At 40.6% G+C, this 21,126-nt stretch overlaps 1 protein-coding gene across 11 annotated transcripts in view; it reads left to right on the top strand.

The window, feature by feature from the left end:
• LOC122558562 (C-terminal-binding protein 1) overlaps nt 1-21,126 on the top strand; it is a 310,239-nt gene that overhangs the window by 244,755 nt on the left and 44,358 nt on the right. For all 11 annotated transcript variants that reach the window (XM_043707682.1, XM_043707416.1, XM_043707592.1 and 8 more), the window contains one exon: nt 134-288. In XM_043707682.1, coding sequence (XP_043563617.1) covers nt 134-288 — 155 coding nt within the window. The remainder of the gene's footprint in view (nt 1-133; nt 289-21,126) is intronic.

Genomic DNA, 21,126 nt, shown 5'->3' with positions numbered 1-21,126 from the left:
GGGAAGTTGTATGTTGCACTTCAATAAGCAGTCTGAGAAATTTTGGAATTAATTTGTGAAGCAACTTAATATAAATTCAAATGCTTATGTCGAAAAACCTATTGGAATTTTTCTATTTCCTTTTGGACTCCAGGCATTCGTCCTCCTATTATGAATGGCCCCATGCACCCGCGCCCCCTGGTGGCATTGCTGGATGGCCGAGATTGCACTGTTGAAATGCCCATTCTAAAAGATGTAGCTACAGTGGCTTTCTGTGATGCACAGTCTACACAAGAGATTCACGAAAAGGTGAGCATAAGAATATCTAAGCTTGCAGTTCTTTGAAACTTGATCAAATTTTAATAGCAGTTTGTGTGATATTAGCATACCTTGCCTTAATTAATATTTTCTTAATGTCATATTTCTGTTTTGCCCAACGCATTTCAGGTTTTTGTCTTGAGTATTGAGTGCTGTTGACATTCCAATATAGGTCTCGAGAGGTCACTGAATCCAGTTGCATGAGGGTGTATAATTGCTAATACAGTTAATCAGTTAGCTGTAGAGAACAGAATGTAGTCATTCAGCTTATCATGCCTTCACAAGTTGCAGAATAATTTTTGGGTTTGTTGTTACATTGGTGTTGGGATAATTAAGTCCCCAAACACTTGAGCTCAGTGATGCCAACATGCAAATCTCTCTAATTATTTTAAAGGTGTATAATAATAAGATAAAAGCTAAAAAGAATAGAAACTTAATAATTGCAATTGTTTGCAGCATTTTGTATTTTTATTTTTAAATTTGGATGCTAACTCTCTATCTAACTCTCTATCTTTAATGGCTTTTTAATACAGTGTAATTACCCTTTAGATAAGGGCTGCTAGGAATTAAATGACAAACATTTTGCTAAATGAAATGTGAGAAAAATGAGTGTAATAATTCAATTCTCTTTCTTCATTGGCTAAATTTCCAGTATTAGTGGAAAAATTAGTATTGCTTGAAGACAGTCTGAGCTTCGCAAGTGATTAAGAAGAAAATCCAAAATGGAACAATTTGAAAGAGGTGGAAGTGGATGTCAGCAGAAAATCCTGTTCATTTTGATGAAATGTTTAACTAATCAAAACATGTTTGCCTGATCCAGAGTGCAGGATGTTTTGCATGAATTGTGTTGTGCTTTACTGAGACCTTAGTTGGAGTATGGTGTCCAGTTTTGACCTCTGTTATTTGAGGATTAATATACTTGCCATCAAGGAAATGCAATGCAGGTTCACCAGATTAATTCTTACGAGGAGTCTGGGTCGTATTTTCTATAAAATATTATTTGGAGAAATGGATAACTTGTACAGATCTTTAAAGGGTAGACAGGCTAGATGCAGAAACTGGCCAGGGAGGTCTTGAACTAGGAGACAGTTTCCACAAAAGAGGCAAGTCCATTAGGACTGGGACAACAGAACGTCTCTTCAGTCAGAGGGAGGTTTATCTTTGGAATTCTCTGCCACAGATGGCACTGGAAGCTCAGTCATTGAGCATGCACAAGATAGATCAGTATATCTTGAGAAGTTGTTATGACAGAGACACAACTAAATCAAATCTGTTTCCCTCTCCCCATTTTCACAACATGGTAAAATAAATACTTGACCCTCAAATTTGCCCCAATGGTTCCTAACATGACTTTTTAAATAACTAATACCAAACTTGTGTTATCGACAAGACTAAGCCCCCCTCAAAATATATTAAGTATATAGCCTAGACCCTAACTTTTTCTTATTTTAAAGGCAAGTGCTAGGCCTTGTGTTTCAAATGCAATTTGATTGGTCAAACTACCAGTCTTGAAGCAAAACACTGTGTTTAAACTATATTCATACACTGTAGTTAAAATACAACAAAAGAAAGAAAAAATTGGAAAAATAACTATTGGAAAACTTAACAGAATAATACATTATTTAGCTCCTAAACCATAACTGTTCCAATATATTAACATCCTATAAACACATGCTTGGCAAAGGCAAATTCAATAAAATAGCTTGTCTCTCAGGCAATTCTCCAGTCTAGTAGGAAGGACATCAAGAGGAAGCTTGGAGAGCGAATAGCAGGGAGAAATGTACTGCTGTTTTCAAACCCAGCTTCATGACCCCAACAACTGCTGCTGAAAAACCACAAGTAAAGCTCTGGTTCTTTGAGGGTTTGATTTCACCAATTCAGGCTGGTGCTTTTGTTCCAAATTTAGGAAAAAAGCCCAAGGATACTCCAGCTATTTAATATTTTATGGGCTTTGAAGCAGATTGCTCAGCACCTCTGTCTCAACCTTTTTTTGATTTTTTTTTTAAAAACACAGGACTGAATACGCTTCCGAAAGCCATAGTATCGCCACAAAAGTTTAAACCAAAGAATCAACAATTTATTAATAATGCCATCGCTTTAACAGAGCAAAGTTTTGTGTGTGGAATGAAGTGGTAGATGCAGGTACAATGACAACATTTTAAAGACATTTGATTAGGTACATGAATAGGAAAGTTTTAGTGGGATTTGGGCCAAACACTGGCAAGTGGAAACTAGTTTAGTTTGGTAAACTTGGTCGGCATGAATGAGTTGGACTGAATGGTCTACCTCCATGCTGTATGACTCTGACTCTGACTCTGACATCGGGTAATCTAATTAGTGTGTATGATTTAAACCCAATCTTCTTTCATTCTAGCCCCCACTCTCAAATACAGACAAACTGATGCAGTTAAGGGATCAGTTAAAAGATTAGTAAGAGATACAGCTGGCTAGTTGACTTAAGCTGTTTTTACGTCACATAGAATCACATGTACATGGGATTGCATTTTGCTTGGTTTCTGACTACACTGGTCAATGCAAATAGCTTCCAGTCGACTCTGAGGGACATGCATTTAGTGCATGTAACTGAGAATTATTCTCAAAACTTTCATAAGTTGATAATGGGAGCATAACAAGAGAGCAATCAAACCACCATCCTCTAATTTTGACAGCCACAATCCTCCTGACAAAAACGTAGAGTTCAAAACCAGTGCAAACTTTCATTTCTTTTTCTGTTTTTCCAACATTTTCTTTGTTAGACTGATTGGTACTATCACTCAGTGTGCGGGCCCAGTTAATAACCAAAATCTGCATTTTGTTTGAGCATGATGCATCTCCAGATCTGTAGAGTTCTTTGAACAAGGATCGATCTGCAATTAACTTCATAAATACATGTTTGTTTGTTCTGTTTTGAAAAAGCAAACTACTCATAGTCCTAAGGTCACCTTCAACTCTGAGCTCACAGCTCCAAACCAAAAGTGATTTAAAAACAAATCAGTGAGGGTTCTAACAATTTTCATGGCTACAAGATATAGCATGGGGAAATGGAGTTGTGGTTGATAAAAAGTTATAATCTAGAATGATGGTGCAAGCTTGAGGGTCTGAGTGACCTACTTCTCCTAAGCTTGCATGAATTTGTTTGTACATTTCTGCAGTTTCTTTGGGCCAAATACAGCCTTGTAATATGTGCAAAACCACATGCTGCAAAAACAAAAATAGCTGGAGGAGCTCTGCAAGTCTGGCATCTGTGGAGAGAAAGGAGAGTCAGATTTTTGGGTCCACTGAGCTGGGAAAATGTTGGTACATATGCTGAAGGTTGGGAGTGGGGTTGGGGGTGAAGGAAGAATTATAGGTGGCGATGCGTTTTAAGCCCCCCTCACACAGCAGGTTTAGCAATAATTAATGGTTTTAAGCAAATTGCTGACTTGATTCCAAGAGAGAGCATATTTATTTTTTCAAGATCATGGAGGGAAGGCTGATCTGCGTTATGAAGGGAATAGACAATGTCCCTTATCTCCTGTCTCGTATGGTTTGTTGTTTCCTGGATGTCACAGAGTTGGTAAAGTGGAAAGAAATGAGCGAAAAGTTGTGGTACACATCAAAGCCAAGATCATAGAGAGGGTATGCACTGAGGTCTTACGAAGTTTTCCATCACTTTCTCAATCAATATGTAGATAGTCCTACTCAAGCAGGGCAAAACCCAACTTCTTCTTGGGAAATAAGGTAGAGCAAGTGACTGAGGTATTAGTGGGGTAGCACTTTGGGACCAGCCAATAATTCTAGTAGCTTTAAAATAGTTATGGAAAAGTGTAGGCCTGGTCCACAAGTTAAAGTTCTAAATTGGCACGGAGTCTGACACTGTGGCTCAGAAGGGAAGGGGGAGAATAGGAAAGCGCTAGTGGTAGGTGACTCAATAGTTAGACGGATTGATAGGAGATTTTGTGGTCAAGAACAGGACCCCCCGGAAGGTATGTTTCCTCCCAGGTGCCAGGGTCTGGGATGTCGCCGATCGGGTTTACAAGATTCTGAAGGGGGAGGGTGAGCAGACAGAAATCTTGGTACATATTGGCATCAATGATATAACCAGGAAAGGGATTGAGGATCTGAAAAGTGACTACAGAGAGTTAGGTTGGAAGCTGAAGAGCAGGGCAAGTAGAGTAGTGATCTTGGGTTTGCTACCGGTGCCACGAGATAGTGAGGTGAGGAACAGTCAGCGAATGCAGCTTAACACGTTGCTGTGAGGCTGGTACAGGAGGGAGGGCTTCAGATACCTAGACCGTTGGGATACCTTCTGGGGAAGGTGGGACTGTTACATGAAGGGCATGTTGCACCTGAACTGGAGGGGCGCAAATGTCCTGGGTGGGAGATTTGTTTGTGTGGTTCGGGAGGGTTTAAACTATTTGGCAGGGGGTGGGAGTCAGAGTCACGTATCTGAGAGGGGGGCAGTTGCAGATGGGGCAGTGACAGAATGTAGTAAATCTATCGGGAAGGTTTCTCACACGATGAAACAAAGAGATCAGTTAAAGTGTGTCTGCTTTAACGCAAGGAGTGTCAGAAATAAGACTGACAAACTTAGAGCATGGATCAGTACTTGGGACTATGATGCTTGGCCATAATGGAAATGTGGGTTTCACAGGGGCAGGAATGGTTGCTCGATATTCCAGGGTTTAGAACGTTTAAAAAGAACAAGGAAGGTAGAAAAAGAGGAAGGGGTGTAGCATTGCTAATCAGAGTGCATCACAGCTACAGAAACAAAGGTTGTTGAGGAAGGTTTGTCTACTGAGTCAGTATGAGTGGACATTAGGAACAGCAAGGGAGCAGCCACCTCATTGCGGGTTTTCTGCAGGCCCCCTAATTGCAGTAGGGAGATTGAGGAATTCATAGGCTGGCAGATACTGGAAAAATGCAGGTGTAGCAAAGTTGTTGTTATGGGTGATTTCAACTTTCCCAATATTGACTGGAACCTCCTAAGTGCAGATGGTTTGGATGGAGCTGTTTTTGTCAGGTGTGTTCAGGAGGGTTTCCTTACTTAGTATGTAGACAGGCCAACAAGGGGAGAGGCCATTTTGGATTTGGTGCTCGACAATGAGCCAAGACAGGTGTCAGATTCCGCAGTGGGAGAACACTTTGGTGACAGTGATCACAACTGCCTCACGTTTACCATAGCCTTGGAGTGGGAAAGGAGCAGTTATCGAGCGAAGAAATTTAATTTGGGGAAAAGGAAATTATGACGCTATCAGACAGGAGTTGGGAAGTACAGACTGGGAGCAATTGTTCCACAAAAAGGGCACAGCAGACATGTGGAGACTATTTAAGGAGCAGTTATTGCGAGTGATGCATAAATTTGTTCCTTTGAGACGGGTAAGATTAAAGAATCTTGGATGATGAGAACAGAGGAGCTTCTTGTCAAAAGGAAGAAGGCAGCTTGCATAGGGTGGAGGAAGCAAGGATCTAGCACAGCTTTAGCTAGAAAGGAGTTCAGTAATGGACTGAGGAGAGCCAGGAGGGGGCACGAGAAAGGCTTGGCAGGAAAGATCAGAAAGAACCCAAAGGCATTTTACTCCTACATGAGGAATAAGAGAATGATCAGGGAGAAGGTAGGGCAGATCAGGGATAGCGTTGGGAACTTGTGCGTGGAGTCTGAGCCAATAGGGGAAGCCCAAAATGAGTTTTCTGCTTCGGTTTTCACTGAGGAAAGGGACCTTGCTGTGAATGAGAACTTTGAGGAGTTGGGAAACAAGCTTGAACAGATCAAGCTTGAACAGATCAAGCTTGAACAGATCAAGCTTGAGCAGATCAAGCTCGATGAAGTTGATGTACTGGAAATTTTGACAAGTGTTAAGATTGACAAGTCTCCAGGGCCAGACCAGATTTATCCTAGGCTACTGCAGGAAGTGAGGCAGGAGGTTGCTATACCGCTGGCGAAGATCTTTGCCTGCTCAGTCTCCATGGGAGTCATACTGGAGGATTGGAAGGAGGCGAATGTTCCTCTTTTCAAGAAGAGTGAGCATAAAGTGCATTCATGCGTTTGTGTTGAAAAAAGGCACCCTGCTGGCCGTCAGCTGCAACACAGCTTTTGGCTCGGAATATGTGTAGTTCCTGAGGACCAGAGGAAGAGATTCTGCTCGAGTGCTGTTGGTTCGACGCAGCAGACGTGTGCTGGCGGGGGAGAAACCACGGGGATCGTGTTGCGAGTCGTCGGAGCTGCTGGAGAACATCGCTGCATCGTGATTGGACGTTGGAGGATCGTTTGGTTGTGCTCACCTGCTCTTGGTGGATCTTTATGCTGGCTTCGGCCTAACGCCAATTCAGGTACCAGCCAACCTCAGAGCATGGCCTTAGCAGCCGCTCGCAGCCCTGGCCAGGGCATTCGCAACACAGTCAGGGTGACTGTGAAGAAGGTGGAGGAGCACATACCAGTCGATCGGATGGTGTTCGTGAAGATTTTGCTGGAGTGCTGCGGGTTCGAAGCAGCGGACGTGTACTGCCTGCAGGATTTCCCTGCGGCAGACTATTTCAACGTGACCTTCAGGAGCGTGAAGAATTGCGAGCAGCTCCTGAAGGTCTTCAAGGAGAAGGAAGGGGAACCTCTGTTCTCCATCTTGTCGGCGGTCCTGTTGTGTGTGCTTCCTGCGCAGAGGAGTCGGGTTGTAATAATCCACATGTACAACCCTCGCGTCCCGGCAGCAGATGTCCTGATCTTCTTGAGAAGATACATCCAGGTCGAGGGAGAGAGTACCGATGTGGTCGATCCTTTTTGGATCTGGACCAGCAAACGACAGGTCAGGGTAACCCTGAGGGTCGATGCCAGTGGGAACATCCTTCACCCACCCTCCAGCTTTGCCATCGGAGGAAGCAGAGGTTACCTGACATACGCAGGGCAGCCAAAAGTGTGCCGAACCTGCGGGAGGTCAGGCCACAGGGCGGCGGATTGTAAGGTGACCGTCTGCCGAAATTTCCTCAGCTGCCTGAGAAAGAACAGATGTTGTTGGGCCTTTGTAACCAATGCACCCACATGAAGAGTCCAAGAAAAAAAATACATTTTGTGTTTAAGGTGTCAAAGCAACCCCATTGCGTAACATTTTATATTAAGATGTGCTATTCTATAGTAATATTGTAGTGATACTGAGTAAAAGAACATGTCTTTGCTTAAATAAAGTTCCAATTGCCCTTTCTCACCATATTGGTTTTCTGAAATCAATATAAGCCGGTAATCTCTATGTAGATTCCTTTTTTCCTCTGTCCTTCAGTTGAAGAACAATTCTCATTAAGAAACTTGAAGTCACAATCTTGCATATTCTGAGTTTTTATGTGGACCAAATGACAATCTTTTGAAACATTTATTACAAGAAAAGTGCTTATCAGGCATTAAAGTTCATCATTTCAAATCTTTGAATCCTAAAACTACCAACTTCTTGTTCTAATATGGGAAAAACCTATTTTGTTCTAATCAAATCAATGATTCAAGTAAAATCAGGTGTTTACTGAGAGGTAAGGAGGTTGCAGTCTTTTAGTCTTTGCCGTTTTTCCTCTCTTTGCTGTCCAACAGTTGGTCAAATTCATGACTCAGTTGGAGAGTGAGGGAGAAAATCAGTGACAGAAGCCTGCAACCTGAGGTCCAAAGGGATAGATCCCTGCAGTATGTGTGGAGATGATGATATGTTGATTTTGAAGAGTGAAGAAGAGACACTGGATGATAAGAGGGTCAGTATTTGGTATTACACTTGGATAGCTCAGTGGATGATGATTGGGCATGGGATTGGTGATCGGAAGTTGTGACTAAGAATGATCCAGAAAGCGGTGATCATTGGAGTTGGCAGTGGAGGGTACTGTTTGGACATCAGACTGGTAGGGTTGAGCAGAAAGACCTGGCCCAGGCCTTGGGTGAGCCGTCATGGTTGTTGAAGGGAGAAGAGATTGGGTATTGGTAAAGAGTGCAGGGAGAAGTTGTGATTAGAGCTGTAGGAGATAACGTGTTCAGGCGTGAGGAACATTTCTGGCCCATGAAATGTATTGTTGAAGGCATTTAGCTCAAGAAACAGTTGGGTCTCACCTCCCTTTTTGCTGACATTTAGGAAACTCAGTAGCAGCAATGAATTGTAAATCATATTCCAAATTGCACTCGATGAACTTGATATAATTATGTCAATGGTGTCTCATTTCCCCACACTGAGACATCGTGGGCATCTTGATATTCAGCATGTAAAAAGAGGCTCTGAGCGTGTGTGCATCACATTGGTGTTGTGTTCCATATTTGAACTTTTTGATTACCATTCTCCTATGATTATTCCCCAGCCCAGGATGGGGAGGGGTTCATATTAAGGTTTTTGATAGATTTTCCCAACCACATTTCATAGCTTTTCTATTCTTCTGGTGAAGTTTTAGAAACATTGAAACTTTCTGGTCTTCGGCACTTTATCTTCTGTGTAGTGTTAACTGTGTACATACATATCAGTGCCCTCCAGACATTCTGCAAAGTTGTAGGACGAGATTTGTTCTTGTGAAGAAATTAGTAAAATGATCAACACTTGTATTTTTATTGGTATTTATTCAAGCTATTCAAAATGGATCCACTGGCTTGTTCTTTCCTTTTACTCATTTTCTTTCTCTGTAATTCTAAAAAATGTTCGTGGGCTGAATTTTTTTACTCCAAAAATTATTGAATCCTGTTGTTTGAAGTGGATTTCACCATCTTTAATATTGGCAAAAAGATGACAAATGGATTCTGCGCAATGTTTCTGATACTCTTTTGCTATGACTGTTCATGTCTTGGAATTGCAGTTACTCTATATGGCTGAAGCTGCGAGTAATTGTGATGAAATACCAGCACCTTTCAAACAAATTAGCGTGTTTAATATTATTGATCAAAATGTTTCTGTCTCAGGTTGTTGGAGCATAATTGGGTTACTTTATCTGATACAGTGCTGAGATGGCCTTAATCAAGGTTGAGAATAATAGAACCCCCTACAATGTGGAAAGAGACTATTCGGTTTATCGAGACCTTTGAAGAGCATCCCCTTCCAGCCCCCCCACCTTATCCTTGTACCCCTACATTTCCCATGGCTGAGGTTATGTAACTTGCTGACTATCCACAAACATGACGTATCACACCATAACCATTCGGCCTGTCTTCAGCCTTTCACAAGGCTCTATCCTCTTCCAAATCCTCCTCTGTTCAGCCAAGTGGGGTATTCAAAGAATCTTCTACAGTGGTTTCTTTTATTGCTTTATAACTTGCTTCCTAAAATCGTTTTTCTTGAGTACCTCTATTTCTCATTCATATGCTGTCCCTTAGAAATACCAAATTAAAGACCCAAGATTAGGTTCCATGTGAAAACTGACAGCACCCATCTCCAACTTTCAACTGTATATTTTGACTTCCATTATCTTTGTGTGTCAAGACTGCCAGTTCCACACCTGGAATTGAATGAGACAACAATTCAGCAGGCACTTTGTCAGGTTTGAATGAACCAAAGAGAGAGCTAATATAGATTTCGAAAAGGCACATTGTGCCTGACTAATCTACTTGAATTTTTTTTTTGCTGAAGGCAATGTAATGGATGTTGTTGATAGAGAATTTAAGAAAGTTTCTGAACTTTATAAAAATACTAAAACAAATTAACAAAATTGACTGGATGGAATAGAAAAATCCATGTCAGCTTAAATGAAAATAATTGGTTTAAGGAGGGAAGGCAGTAAGTCGTGGTAAATGGTTATTTTCCAGCCTGGAAGATAATAGACAGCAGTGTTTCAAACATTTGGTGCAAAGGCTGCCAATGTTTTTTATTGTATATAAATGTCACCGGTATTGGGAAAAGAGTTAAATTTCAAAGTTTGCTGATTTTCATAAATAGTGATTATGATACCAATTGATTGTATCAGGAAGTGGATATGCGAGCAGATGGAATTTAATAGAGAGTAGTGTGAGGTGATAGGTTTTGGCAGAAGGAATAGGAAGAAACAATGCAGATTAAGTTGCATGGTCCTGAAGACTGTGTGCAGAGACAGAGGGATGTGAGGGTTAACGTATATTAAATTTATGAAGGTAGCAGGACAGATTAAGAGAACACTTCGTGAAGCATATGGTGTCTTGGTTTTATAGACATATTGAGTACAAAAGCAGGTAAATTATACTGAACTTTTTATAAAGCTCTGTTTAAGTCATAACTAGAATATTGCATCCAATTCTGGTCACCGCAGTTTTTAAGAAAGATAGATCCTTGAAATGGTGCATAAGAGATTTATCAGAATAGTTGCTAGGATGAGGAATTTAACTGCAATGTTCGATTGGACAAAGTGGGGTTGTTTTCCTTGGAACAATGGAGTATGAGTGGAGATTTGATAGATGTGTGCAAAATTATAAACAAAAACAGAAATTGCTGGAAAATCTCAACAGGTCTGGCAGCATCTGTGGAGAGAATTCAGAATTGACATTTCAGATCCAGTGAACTTTCTTCAGAACTGGAGGAAATTCAGTTTTTGTTTGATCTCCACCATACTTTTTTTTAAATTTAGTGTACAAAATTGTGTTGACTTTTCATTAAGGTAGACAAATAAAATCTGTTCCCGTAGCAGGTAGTGATTTGGATACACATGTAAGATCTAGGACAAGAGATAAAGCTATGTGTGAGGAAGACCCTTTTATATATGAGTGCTCAAACATCCTGCCAACAATCGATGATTTTCAAAAAAAAATTTGTTGGATAATTCAGAAAGTATCTCCAGGGCTACTCGGTAGGTAGAACACAAGAAACTAATTGCATTGCCCTGTAAAGAACATGAACTTAATGCTTCAAAACCAATCTTCTCTCACCCAGCACCAGTCGCAACTTTGCATGTGCTTAAATCTGGAAATAAACATGCCCAGGATTCCAGAAATGCTTACGTGCAATTATTTTGCTCGTTTCAAATCCATGCATGCACGGTCAGAACCTGTGCCATCACCCAGAATTCCAATGATGTCATAGGCCAAGGAACTGGGCAAGCACAGTAAGAAACGCAACCGAAACAGAGTTCAGCAGGAGGATATTGGGGAGAGGACGGGGCTATGGAGAAGAATGGGGAGAGGGAGTGTTGTGTTGGGGAAGAGGTGACAGCTGCCTCCCTTTCTGTTCCACCTCATAACCCTGTTACCTGTTTCAGCCTTTGCTCTTTGTTGCATTACCATTTGTGTCTCTGACAGACTGCACCAAGCCTTGGGCCTCACTCCCTCCTCCTAGTTACTTATTGTGCCGATTTAATTGCCTGCTATTTTTCATTTTGGTGATGGAAAAAAATGTACTTGTTCCTTGGCAAACAACATCATCGGAATTCTAGGTGATGGTGTTAGACCTGATTGGGGATTTGTTACTGGCAAAATCATGCGTGAACTTTGAACTTTGAAGCAGTGCATGATGTCAGTTGACATAGTCTTTTTCGGAAGACTTCCTTCTGTTGGTCGAACTATATTACCCTAAAGTTTTCTCCAAAAATTTTTGGGAAGGCTGAAACAGTTAAAATGAGGCGCTCACCATGAACTTTGTTAACTAGCCACTGATTCCATCCCATCCTGACCACTGTGTCTCAGACAGAAAAAGACTGTTCATACTTGATCTTAAACTGAACAGCATATTCAAACATTTCATCCCTGAAATTCTCAGATTTTCACCCTGAAACCTCTTCACTTTGTTCTGAGTTTGTACATTCTCCCAGTGGGTTTCTGCTGGTGCTTCCTCCCACAGTCCAGAGATGTGCAGATTAGGTGGATTGGCCATTCTAAATTGCCCATTGTGTCCAGTGATTTGTCAGCTATGTAGATTAGCCATGGTAAATGTGGGGTTAAGGGGATGGGATGGGAGAGCTGGGTATGAGTGTGATTCTCTTTGGACCATCAGTGAAGGCTTGATGGGCCACATTGCCTTTTCCTGCACTGTAGGGATTCTACGTTCCTTTTTAAAGGCACTGTGAAACCCACTTCTACGACCAAGACTTGTGTCATCATTGCTGATGTCTTCTTTGGCTTAGTGTCAGTTTTTGGCTGACTCTGCACTTATGAAGCACTTTGAAATATTTCATCATTTGAAAGGAGGTACATGGATATAAGTTACTGTGTATAGAACAAAAAATGGATCAGAGACTTTGAATTTAATTTACTTCACAAAAATTCAGATAATCAACTTATAACCTGAAGGGTTCAACTTTGCTTTGAAATTTAACTTGTTAAATCAAAGTTTGTTTTTCACCTTGATTTTACATAGTGTATTAATTATATATGCAATTATATATGCACGACATGAATGTTGGTCAAATCTGTAACTGAGATTGTTCACTTGGAAAGTCTGCACTATTTTGTTGTTACAAAGCTGAGTGCTGTTTCAGATAGATTTTCCATAATAAATAGGAAAATACAAGGTCAGGAAGTATAATCTGACCAATCGCACCAAATCTGAAAGGAATACTCTTTAATTAATAATACCCTGTTTGCAGTGACTGTAATGGAGGTACAACAACAGTGGTGTCACATTACCACAGCATTGTTTTTGAGTTGTCAAAGCAGCTCTCTGTCACCTGTAATTAAATACTTGCTGCATGACCTCTGCAAATCTCCCCCAGTGAACTCCAGTTGCCCCAATGGGAATGCAACATACAGAACTGTAAATTTTCATGTTTTTCGCCTTCTCTGTATTCCACAGCAGCAGGATACTAGTTGAATTTATTGTTCTGATGACAGTATCTCTGCATATGAATTTCATATTATCATTATATTTGAAGATCTATTTCTTGAAAGAAAGCGAATAGAATATTACAGCGCAGTAGAGGCCGTCCGGCCACCGGTTGGCACAACAATCTGAAGCCTATCTGTCCTACACTATTCCATTTTCATCCATATGTTTATCCATTGACCACTTAAATGACTATTAAACTTGGCGAGTCTACTACTTTTGCAGGCAGTGCATTCCATGCCACTACTACTCTCTGAGTAAAGAAATTACCTCTGACATCTGACCTACATCTATCACCCCTCAATTTATAGCTATGTTTCCTCGTGTTAGCCATCACCAACTGAGGAAGAAGGTTCTCACTGTCCACGGGTGTAAAACTAATATATAAATCAGGAATCTAAGGCCTTGGTAAAGTTCTTTTGTGGCTGAGTTGACCGAGGAGGTGATGGAGGCTGATACAATTACAACATTTAAAAGGCATCTGGATGGGTATGTGAATAGGAACAATTTAGAGGGATATGGGCTAAATGCTGGCGAATCGGACTAGATTAATTTTAGGTATCTGATTGGCATGGATGAATTGGACTGAAGGCCCTGTTTCTGTGCTTTAGAACTCTGACTCTTCAGAACCAGTGCTATGCAGACAGTGGGTTGGTTTCTGAGGCACATATTAGCCAAGCCAGTGGCCCCTAAGGGGAGCACTGGAGGCTGCTGCTCAGGAGGGGAGTTGAAAGTTCCTTAATTCTCCAGGTTTCACATGAAGTCAGGCTGCTCCTCCCTCCCCTATTCACCATACAGTTACCTTCCCCAGCCTCTCCATTATTAGCGTATCTAATAATTGTAAACTTTAAATGTAAACATTTTTTCTGTATTCTAATGAGGTAAGTTATGAAGTGCCCTTAAAATGTGTTAAAATTTGCCATCCCTTTAGTGGACTGCAGTATTATAAAAAACATAATGAAAGGATGCTTAATTCAAAGTTCATTGCTTTTATAATGTCTTTTGTTCACTCGTTGCATAGTGTTTTGACATTTGCAGATTACCCTGGTAAATGCGAAGAAAACTAAAATTGATTCACGTTTTAAAATATTTTCATGTGAGTTGACAGTAATATATCAGAATAAATTATTCGGAGTTTTGATTTTAAAATTTTGAACAAAGAAATTAACTATTTTGTGACCACATAGAAATGTAGAAATGGTTTCATGGATTTTGATTAGATCAGATTCCCTACAGTGTGGAAGCAGGCCCTTCAGCCCAACTCTCCGAAGAGTAACCCACCCAGACCCACTCCCCCTAACTAATGCACCTAACTCTACGGTCAATTTAACATGACCAATTCACCGAACCTGCACATCTTTGGACGGTGGGAGGAAACCGGAGCACATGGAGGAAGCCCACGCAGACACAGGGAGAATGTGTAAACTCCACACAACCCGAGGCTGGAATCGAACCTGGTTCCTGGCAGCAGTGCTAACCAGTGACCCAATATTTGTGAGGAGAAAGTGTTATGCCTCTTCAGGGGAGGTGGTGGCATAGTGGTAATATCAGTCAACTAATTATCCAGAGGTCCAGGCTAATTTTCAGCAGGCATGGTTTCACATCCCACCATAACAGGTGGTGAAACTGATTCCAATAAAATCCAGCGAGTGTATAGCCGTATTTTGTTTAAAAACCATCTGGTTTACTCTTGTCTGTTAGGAAAAGAATCCTCCCATTGTTTCCTGGTCTGTCCTGCATGTAACTCCATAACCACAAAAACTCCTACCTGCCCTCTGAAATGGCTTAGCAAGCCACTCAGTTCAAGGGCAATTAGGGATGGGCAATAAAAGCTAACCCAGCCAGTGATATCGACATCCCATGCAAGAATAACAGAAAACAGTCCATCAAGACCAGGGAAGAGAAAGTAAGTGAAAGACCTCCTGATATTTTACTTTTGCCTCTAACCTGATCGCCAGGTGGTAGGCAAGACAACCAGCAGGTGAAAATTGCCATGTACTCTTGGTGAGGTTCTCCAGTTATCTGGAGGAGGAGCGAGAGATTGGGGGTTGTTTTGGGTTGGAGGGGTAGGTCATCATAGGAGAAAAGGGAAAAAAGAGAGAAAGTGGTGAAATCCATTGCTTGAGGGAGAGAACATAGAACCTAGACTTAGAAGGACAGAAAGAGAAACTCTTACTGGAGCAAGCAAAAGATTTGGACTGGCAAAATATAAACTGCAATCACAAAGGGGATAGGAAGTTAGAAAATTATGCTTGAAAGCTTGAGTGGTGTTCTCAAGGATTGCTTTAAATCCTTGATTTAAAATCTTGACCGTGCAGTTCCTGCTTTTTTACAGCTAGCTTTTCCGATCGTTTGAAAGTGCACAAAGTAACCTGATTCTAATATGTTAATGAAGTGTCTACTCCCTTGTTGATAGGCCAGTTGCATGCTGTAAAACCCACCATTGTGAAAAGGTTGCAAATATGTGCTGTACAGTTTGTCACATACCTCACCTATTGAGAGGAATTACTATTGGACTGAGTTTTCCCAGTTCCTGAAACACGTGGTGGTGGTGACTTAATTGGAAAAGTGTGATGAGATCCTCAATGTTGAAGGGAATAATAGTCTCACTTTTCCACCCAAGATTTCAGCGGTGAGTTGAGAATCTTGCAAGTGAGCACTGAGTCCTATTTTAAGTTCATTTATATCTCATTAAAACCTAATGTCACCTAATTTTTATGTAATTTCCTATTTTCTCAAGTGGTGGAGTGAAGTTATATGGCAACATTTCTTGGCATGAAAGTCCAAACATGTATGTGACCATTTTGGGCCTCCAACTTGGACATTAATACCTAACATTTCAGAGTGCGCTCTATGGGCAGTGACTGCCTATACCATCTTTCTTTCCCCAACTATTCCAACTTCCCAAAACAAAAATGTCATGTTGTAATGGCACATTTTAAACAATTTTATAATGAAGTTCACCACATCAGTGCTTTGCTTTGGAGGGTGCTGTCACCTTGTGTTGCAATGCTGCTGCCCAACTACATTGCAATTTTGCACAGTGAGAGGCACCCATCTCATGCATCAGAGTGTGGTGAATCTCACCGCTCTTAGCTTGCTCTCTTAGCACTCACTCCGTCTGCACCAACTTGGATACTCTCAGTATCCCCACTTGTCTTACTTTACTTTCTCATTCAGAACTTATGGCCTCAAGGTACTTAGCTTGCCTTAGTTCACGTGCAGTCGCAAAGCCAGAGAGCTCATCATGTTTGCTAGTGTTGATCATTCGAAGGAACCAAAATATTGCTTAATGGTACTGTGCTAAATCAGTGTCTCATCTACAGCGTATGTAGTGTTATGGACCTGACCAAAACCCTTTAAAATATTTTAATAACATAGCCTAGACCCTGACCTTTTTTTACTTTAAAGGTAAGTGTGAGGCGTTGCATTCCAGTTGCAAGTGAATTGGTTGAACTACTCTATTTTAAGCAAAATGCACTTTATTTTTATACTATAGTTAAAACACAGATATAATCAAAGACCTGGCTTAACTGTAACTCTATCAAAATAATAGATGTTAATTGCTAATTAACTATTCCAAGGCAGTAACATTCCATAAACGCACCCTAGGTAAAGGCAAATTCAATAAAATAGTTTCGCTTTGCAATTCTAGCAGCAGGAAGATAACCCCAGGGTTTAGCTGTAACAGAGAGAGAGGAATAAGAACTTGCACATCCAGTTTCAAGACCTGCTGAAAGTTAAAACTAAAAATCCTGGTTTAATGGGAGCTTGACACCATCCATTCAGGCTGCTTCTATTGTTCGAACATTGAAAAAGAAAGGACCTCTCAAGCTGTTTACCTTGGCTTTGAGCAGCACAGTTGGCACCTCTGACTCAACCTTCCTTCATTTAAAAAAAAGGACAGAATACACCTCTTAAAGCCATAGTATTGTCACAGTGGCAAACACACTGCACGTGCTTTGACTGAATAGCTGTGTCTCAAATTCTGAGGGAATCAGTCCTCAGTCAAGCCATGGGGCACTGTTGTCGATCAGGTTGTGGGTATTTGTTCAATTTCTGTCCAGAGGCTTTGGACATGTTCAGGTGGTGGCTAGGGCAATTCTGGTCAAGTGCTCTGAATCACTAAAGTCCAGGAAGTGGGCCACAGCCAGTCTTGCACATCAATTGCAATGAAATGGCATTAGTTGTAAGTCAGGGTTGCCCTTTGAAATCGATGATAGATGGGCCATGATCGGTTCTGAACAATGATGAGATGTTATGCTACACTGGGCGTTGGGGAAAGAATAGCATTCCCTCAGATGAGGTACAAATATGGTTAGGCATTAAGGATACGTAATCTAGTTTGTGTCTTATAGCTGTGTTTATAATGTCAAGTCAATCAGACACGTGATAGTTTGTACTATGATGGGGTATTCATACTGACAGTGGTTGACCTGGTGTCAGCTGCAGAAATCCCAAAAGGCTCCGTATTGGTGTGTACCTCCTATCCCTCGGCCCTCTCCCAGCCACCACCACCACCCGGATAAGGTACAAGAGAGCTCAAGAGCAGCACCTTAGAGACACAGATCGTATATAATGAGATGAGCAGTATAAAATTGTGAGGTAGAGCTTGTGGAGAGAAATCCTCCATGAGATCCCCTGAAATAGGCATTAGCTGATTTTGGTAAAAGTTCAAACATTAAGACCAATGTTCCTGACAATTTAGCAACATTCTGTGTGGCAACACAAAAGGAATGCAGTCAATTTTATGGATTATAGAGATTTGATTTACTTTATAGATTTAAGATCTCAGATTTTCTATCATTTAAACTTGCTCTTCGTGCTTCTTCAGATTCTGTCAAAAGCAGTTTAACTTTGTACAGTTTGGATTCTATCGAGTTGAATCTTAATTAAGTGTCAGCTTTTCGCGTGACATGGAGTAGTGTTTATTTCTAATCAGTTAGGGATTTTCTAAAACTACATGTAAAAATGAATGATAGGTTTACGTTACAGAACAAATGCCAGCTGTTTAAAGGATCTTAAAATAATCAATACACTCTGCACAAAGGAAAGCTAGTGTGGTGTGGAAACCGTGATGTTGAGACTGAAGCAGCTATCATTTGGCTGGAGACCAAGTAGATTCTTTGTTATTTTTAATCCGCCTGCTCAGGGATGTTGTTACTCACCTGTGGCAGGTGGGACTTGAACCCAGGCCTCCTGGCTCTGAGGCAGGAACACTGCCTATACATTACAAGAGCCTTCTGAGTAGATTCTTTGAAGTGTGCCCTGACCTCATGTTTGACCTTTTTGAGGAATTACCAATGTCAAGGTGCATTTACTTGTTGCTCATCTGTTCTATCGTTTTGCAGTCCTTAACTGATTTGGAGAACAAAATCAGAAAGGAGTTGTATACTTAAAGAATATTGATAACTAAGTTATGATGAGTTGAGGAAAGTCTTTTGTCTGTCCCAGTACTCTCTTCTTCCTAAAATGTTATTTGAGTTGGAGCTTGAGGTGCTCTGCTGTTGATTTACCTGTGAATCCAGGAAGAATGGATTTTTGGTCAGGTTGCTATCAGGAATAAAGTTGCACATTCCCTTGGTAGTTAATTGCATTCTCTTTTTGTTTAAAAAAAATGAATGAAATGTCACTGTTTGGTTCATTTGCCAAAGGAGCACCATGGAAATATTGCACTGATATTTGATAGTGGTTCCCCCACATCCTCTTTAATCCATGAGATCCTGTTCTCTTGTCCTATAACAGAATTGTTAAGGTGCAAAGGAAACCATTCAGCCCTATCGTGCCTGCACCACCTCTTCAAACAAGCATCTTTACCTAATTCCAGCCTTTTTATTTTCCATACCCTGTCACTTATTTTATTGTTTTTTTTTTACAATACAGAAAAAGGCCAGTTGGGCCCATCATATCTGCACTGGTCATCAAGTATATATTTCTTTTAATCCACCTGCCCCACACTTGGCCCATAGCGTTTTCTATCCAAATGATTATCCAGTAGCCTCTTGAGTGCCTTAACTGTACCTATCCCATTAAAAGATTGACTGTCTAACTTCCCTGACCAGCCCCATGCTAACTGACGTTCCCTGTCTTCAGATGCTCTTCCTTTGCTTTTCAAGAATGTGTCACCATCCCTTTTCCGATAAAACCCATCTAATACACTCTCTCCCTAGTTTTTGGAATTCTGTATTTGAACTCTCCAATAATGTTTTTGTCATTGTTGTAACAAAAACACCTAAGTAAGCCACAAATGATATTACCTAGAATAGTGCATTTTCTTTTCTCATGCTGTTTGATCTTTCTGGAGTCCATTTGTCCTGTACAATATACATGCAAGTTATTTTCAGAAATTTAATGTTGTGTTTTATGGACCAGCTGATTTTCAGCTTATATATTGAAGACTTTTTTTTTGACTGTATTTTCAATGAGCATCATCTATGTGCAATATTTTTTCTGTCTTCCTTTGTTAGTATTGTGGTTGCACATGCAATATTTAATTATCCTTTGTGAGTGTAGAATGTGATTAAAGTATTAGATCACTTTCACTAAATTGTTTCAGTATCTGGTTGAAACAGGCAAAGGCTGCATTTTTCCCCTTCCTACTTTTTGTCTTGAGAATTAAGTAGGGCAACATCCCCTTCGACTAATTTTGTCCTTGTAATGGTGCCAATATTCCTCTAAGTGGCACCTGGTTGGTAACTTTGAACTGTGAAATACAAGATACTGTCTATTGTTCCAGAATATTTTCAATCAGATGGCTCTGACAGTGAAAATGCTGAAGCAGCTATGTGATCTTGGGAAGGTTTTAGTGCCAAGTGCCAATTAACCTGTGCCTCTTCAGAAAGAACATTGAATAACTTAAAGGGTTATAAAGAAATGCGAACATAATCAATCTAAAAGGTCATTGACCTGTGTGTTACTCTTCGGGAATCACAAATAAATATCACATTCTTCTTTTTGTCCAAGACAAACTATGCAGGAAGTGATTGCTGGTCTTGTAGACTGAGATGCATGATCAACGTTCCCTCCTATTGCCTAGGACTGATCAGTTATCAATTGGCACATGTCAACATCTTTAAAAAGTTTTTTTTAAAGAAAACCTCTGCCTGAGTTTTTTTAAAAGGCTTGATCCAACCTTTTGTACTCTAGGTGACCTTTCTTTGGTATGTAACATCAATTCCACATTGTAAAGTTGGAAAGGCAAGCTGCAGTGCCCTCCATACCTTTAAATGCACAGTGCAAGTAGTTTTTACTTAATGGTTGAAAGAAATGATCCAGATGTGATTTTCGTTTTGAGAAAGAAATACATAAATGTAACAGTTAGAAGAACAAATCTTACAAGTCTTTCAAAATTCAAAGATGCATTCCATTTAAGTCCATTCTCAGTCTACAACTGAGTGTTTTGTCAGTGACAAGATGATGGCAGCAGAGGTGATTGGATACTAATCCAAAATAATTGACTTTGGATCTCAAAGTTAAATTTCATATTAATATTTCAGAAGAATGTCTGTAGAAAGAGAAAATTCTCTTCAATGGGAAGAGGATGGGGGAAAAAAATGGGTATTTCTTAAGGCCATGTGAATTTGTAGAAAATTCTACTCTATTCATATCACGTTTTTGTTGCAAAAGTACTCAGAGAGCTGTCTAAATGCCCATCGCTCCCATATCCTCTTCCCATTGAAGGTGATTTTCCCTCTTCATACGGGCATACCCACTCTCACCCGGATCAAGACTTTTCTTGTCTCCCTTTCCACCACTCCAGTAATCAGATTGCCTTTTCTTCCTCAAAACGCACCACTCCAAAACGTTTACACGTGTTGGGGTTTTTTGTTTGAAGCTGGCACTAATCTGTATTTCCTCAAATTTGATATTTATGCTGTTCTTTCACACGCTTGCTCACACACTCACACCCACACACTCATGCTCTCGCTCACACACACTTACGCTGTTTCACACTCATGACCTGGTGCGACCACTTACTTGCACAACACTTGCTCTATGTACATATGTTGAGCGTAAGAGGGTTACCAGGGAAAGAGTGATTGGCATGGGCAAGTTGGACCGAATGGTCTGTTTCATGCTGCGTGACTCTCTGACTCTCTCTCATTACAGACCAAAGGAGCAACCTGTGTTT

The sequence above is a fragment of the Chiloscyllium plagiosum genome, chromosome 1 (genome assembly GCF_004010195.1).
Source record: "Chiloscyllium plagiosum isolate BGI_BamShark_2017 chromosome 1, ASM401019v2, whole genome shotgun sequence".
Taxonomy (NCBI): domain Eukaryota; kingdom Metazoa; phylum Chordata; class Chondrichthyes; order Orectolobiformes; family Hemiscylliidae; genus Chiloscyllium; species Chiloscyllium plagiosum.
Note: the sequence above shows the minus strand (reverse complement) of the source record. Positions and strands in the feature narration are given on the sequence as shown.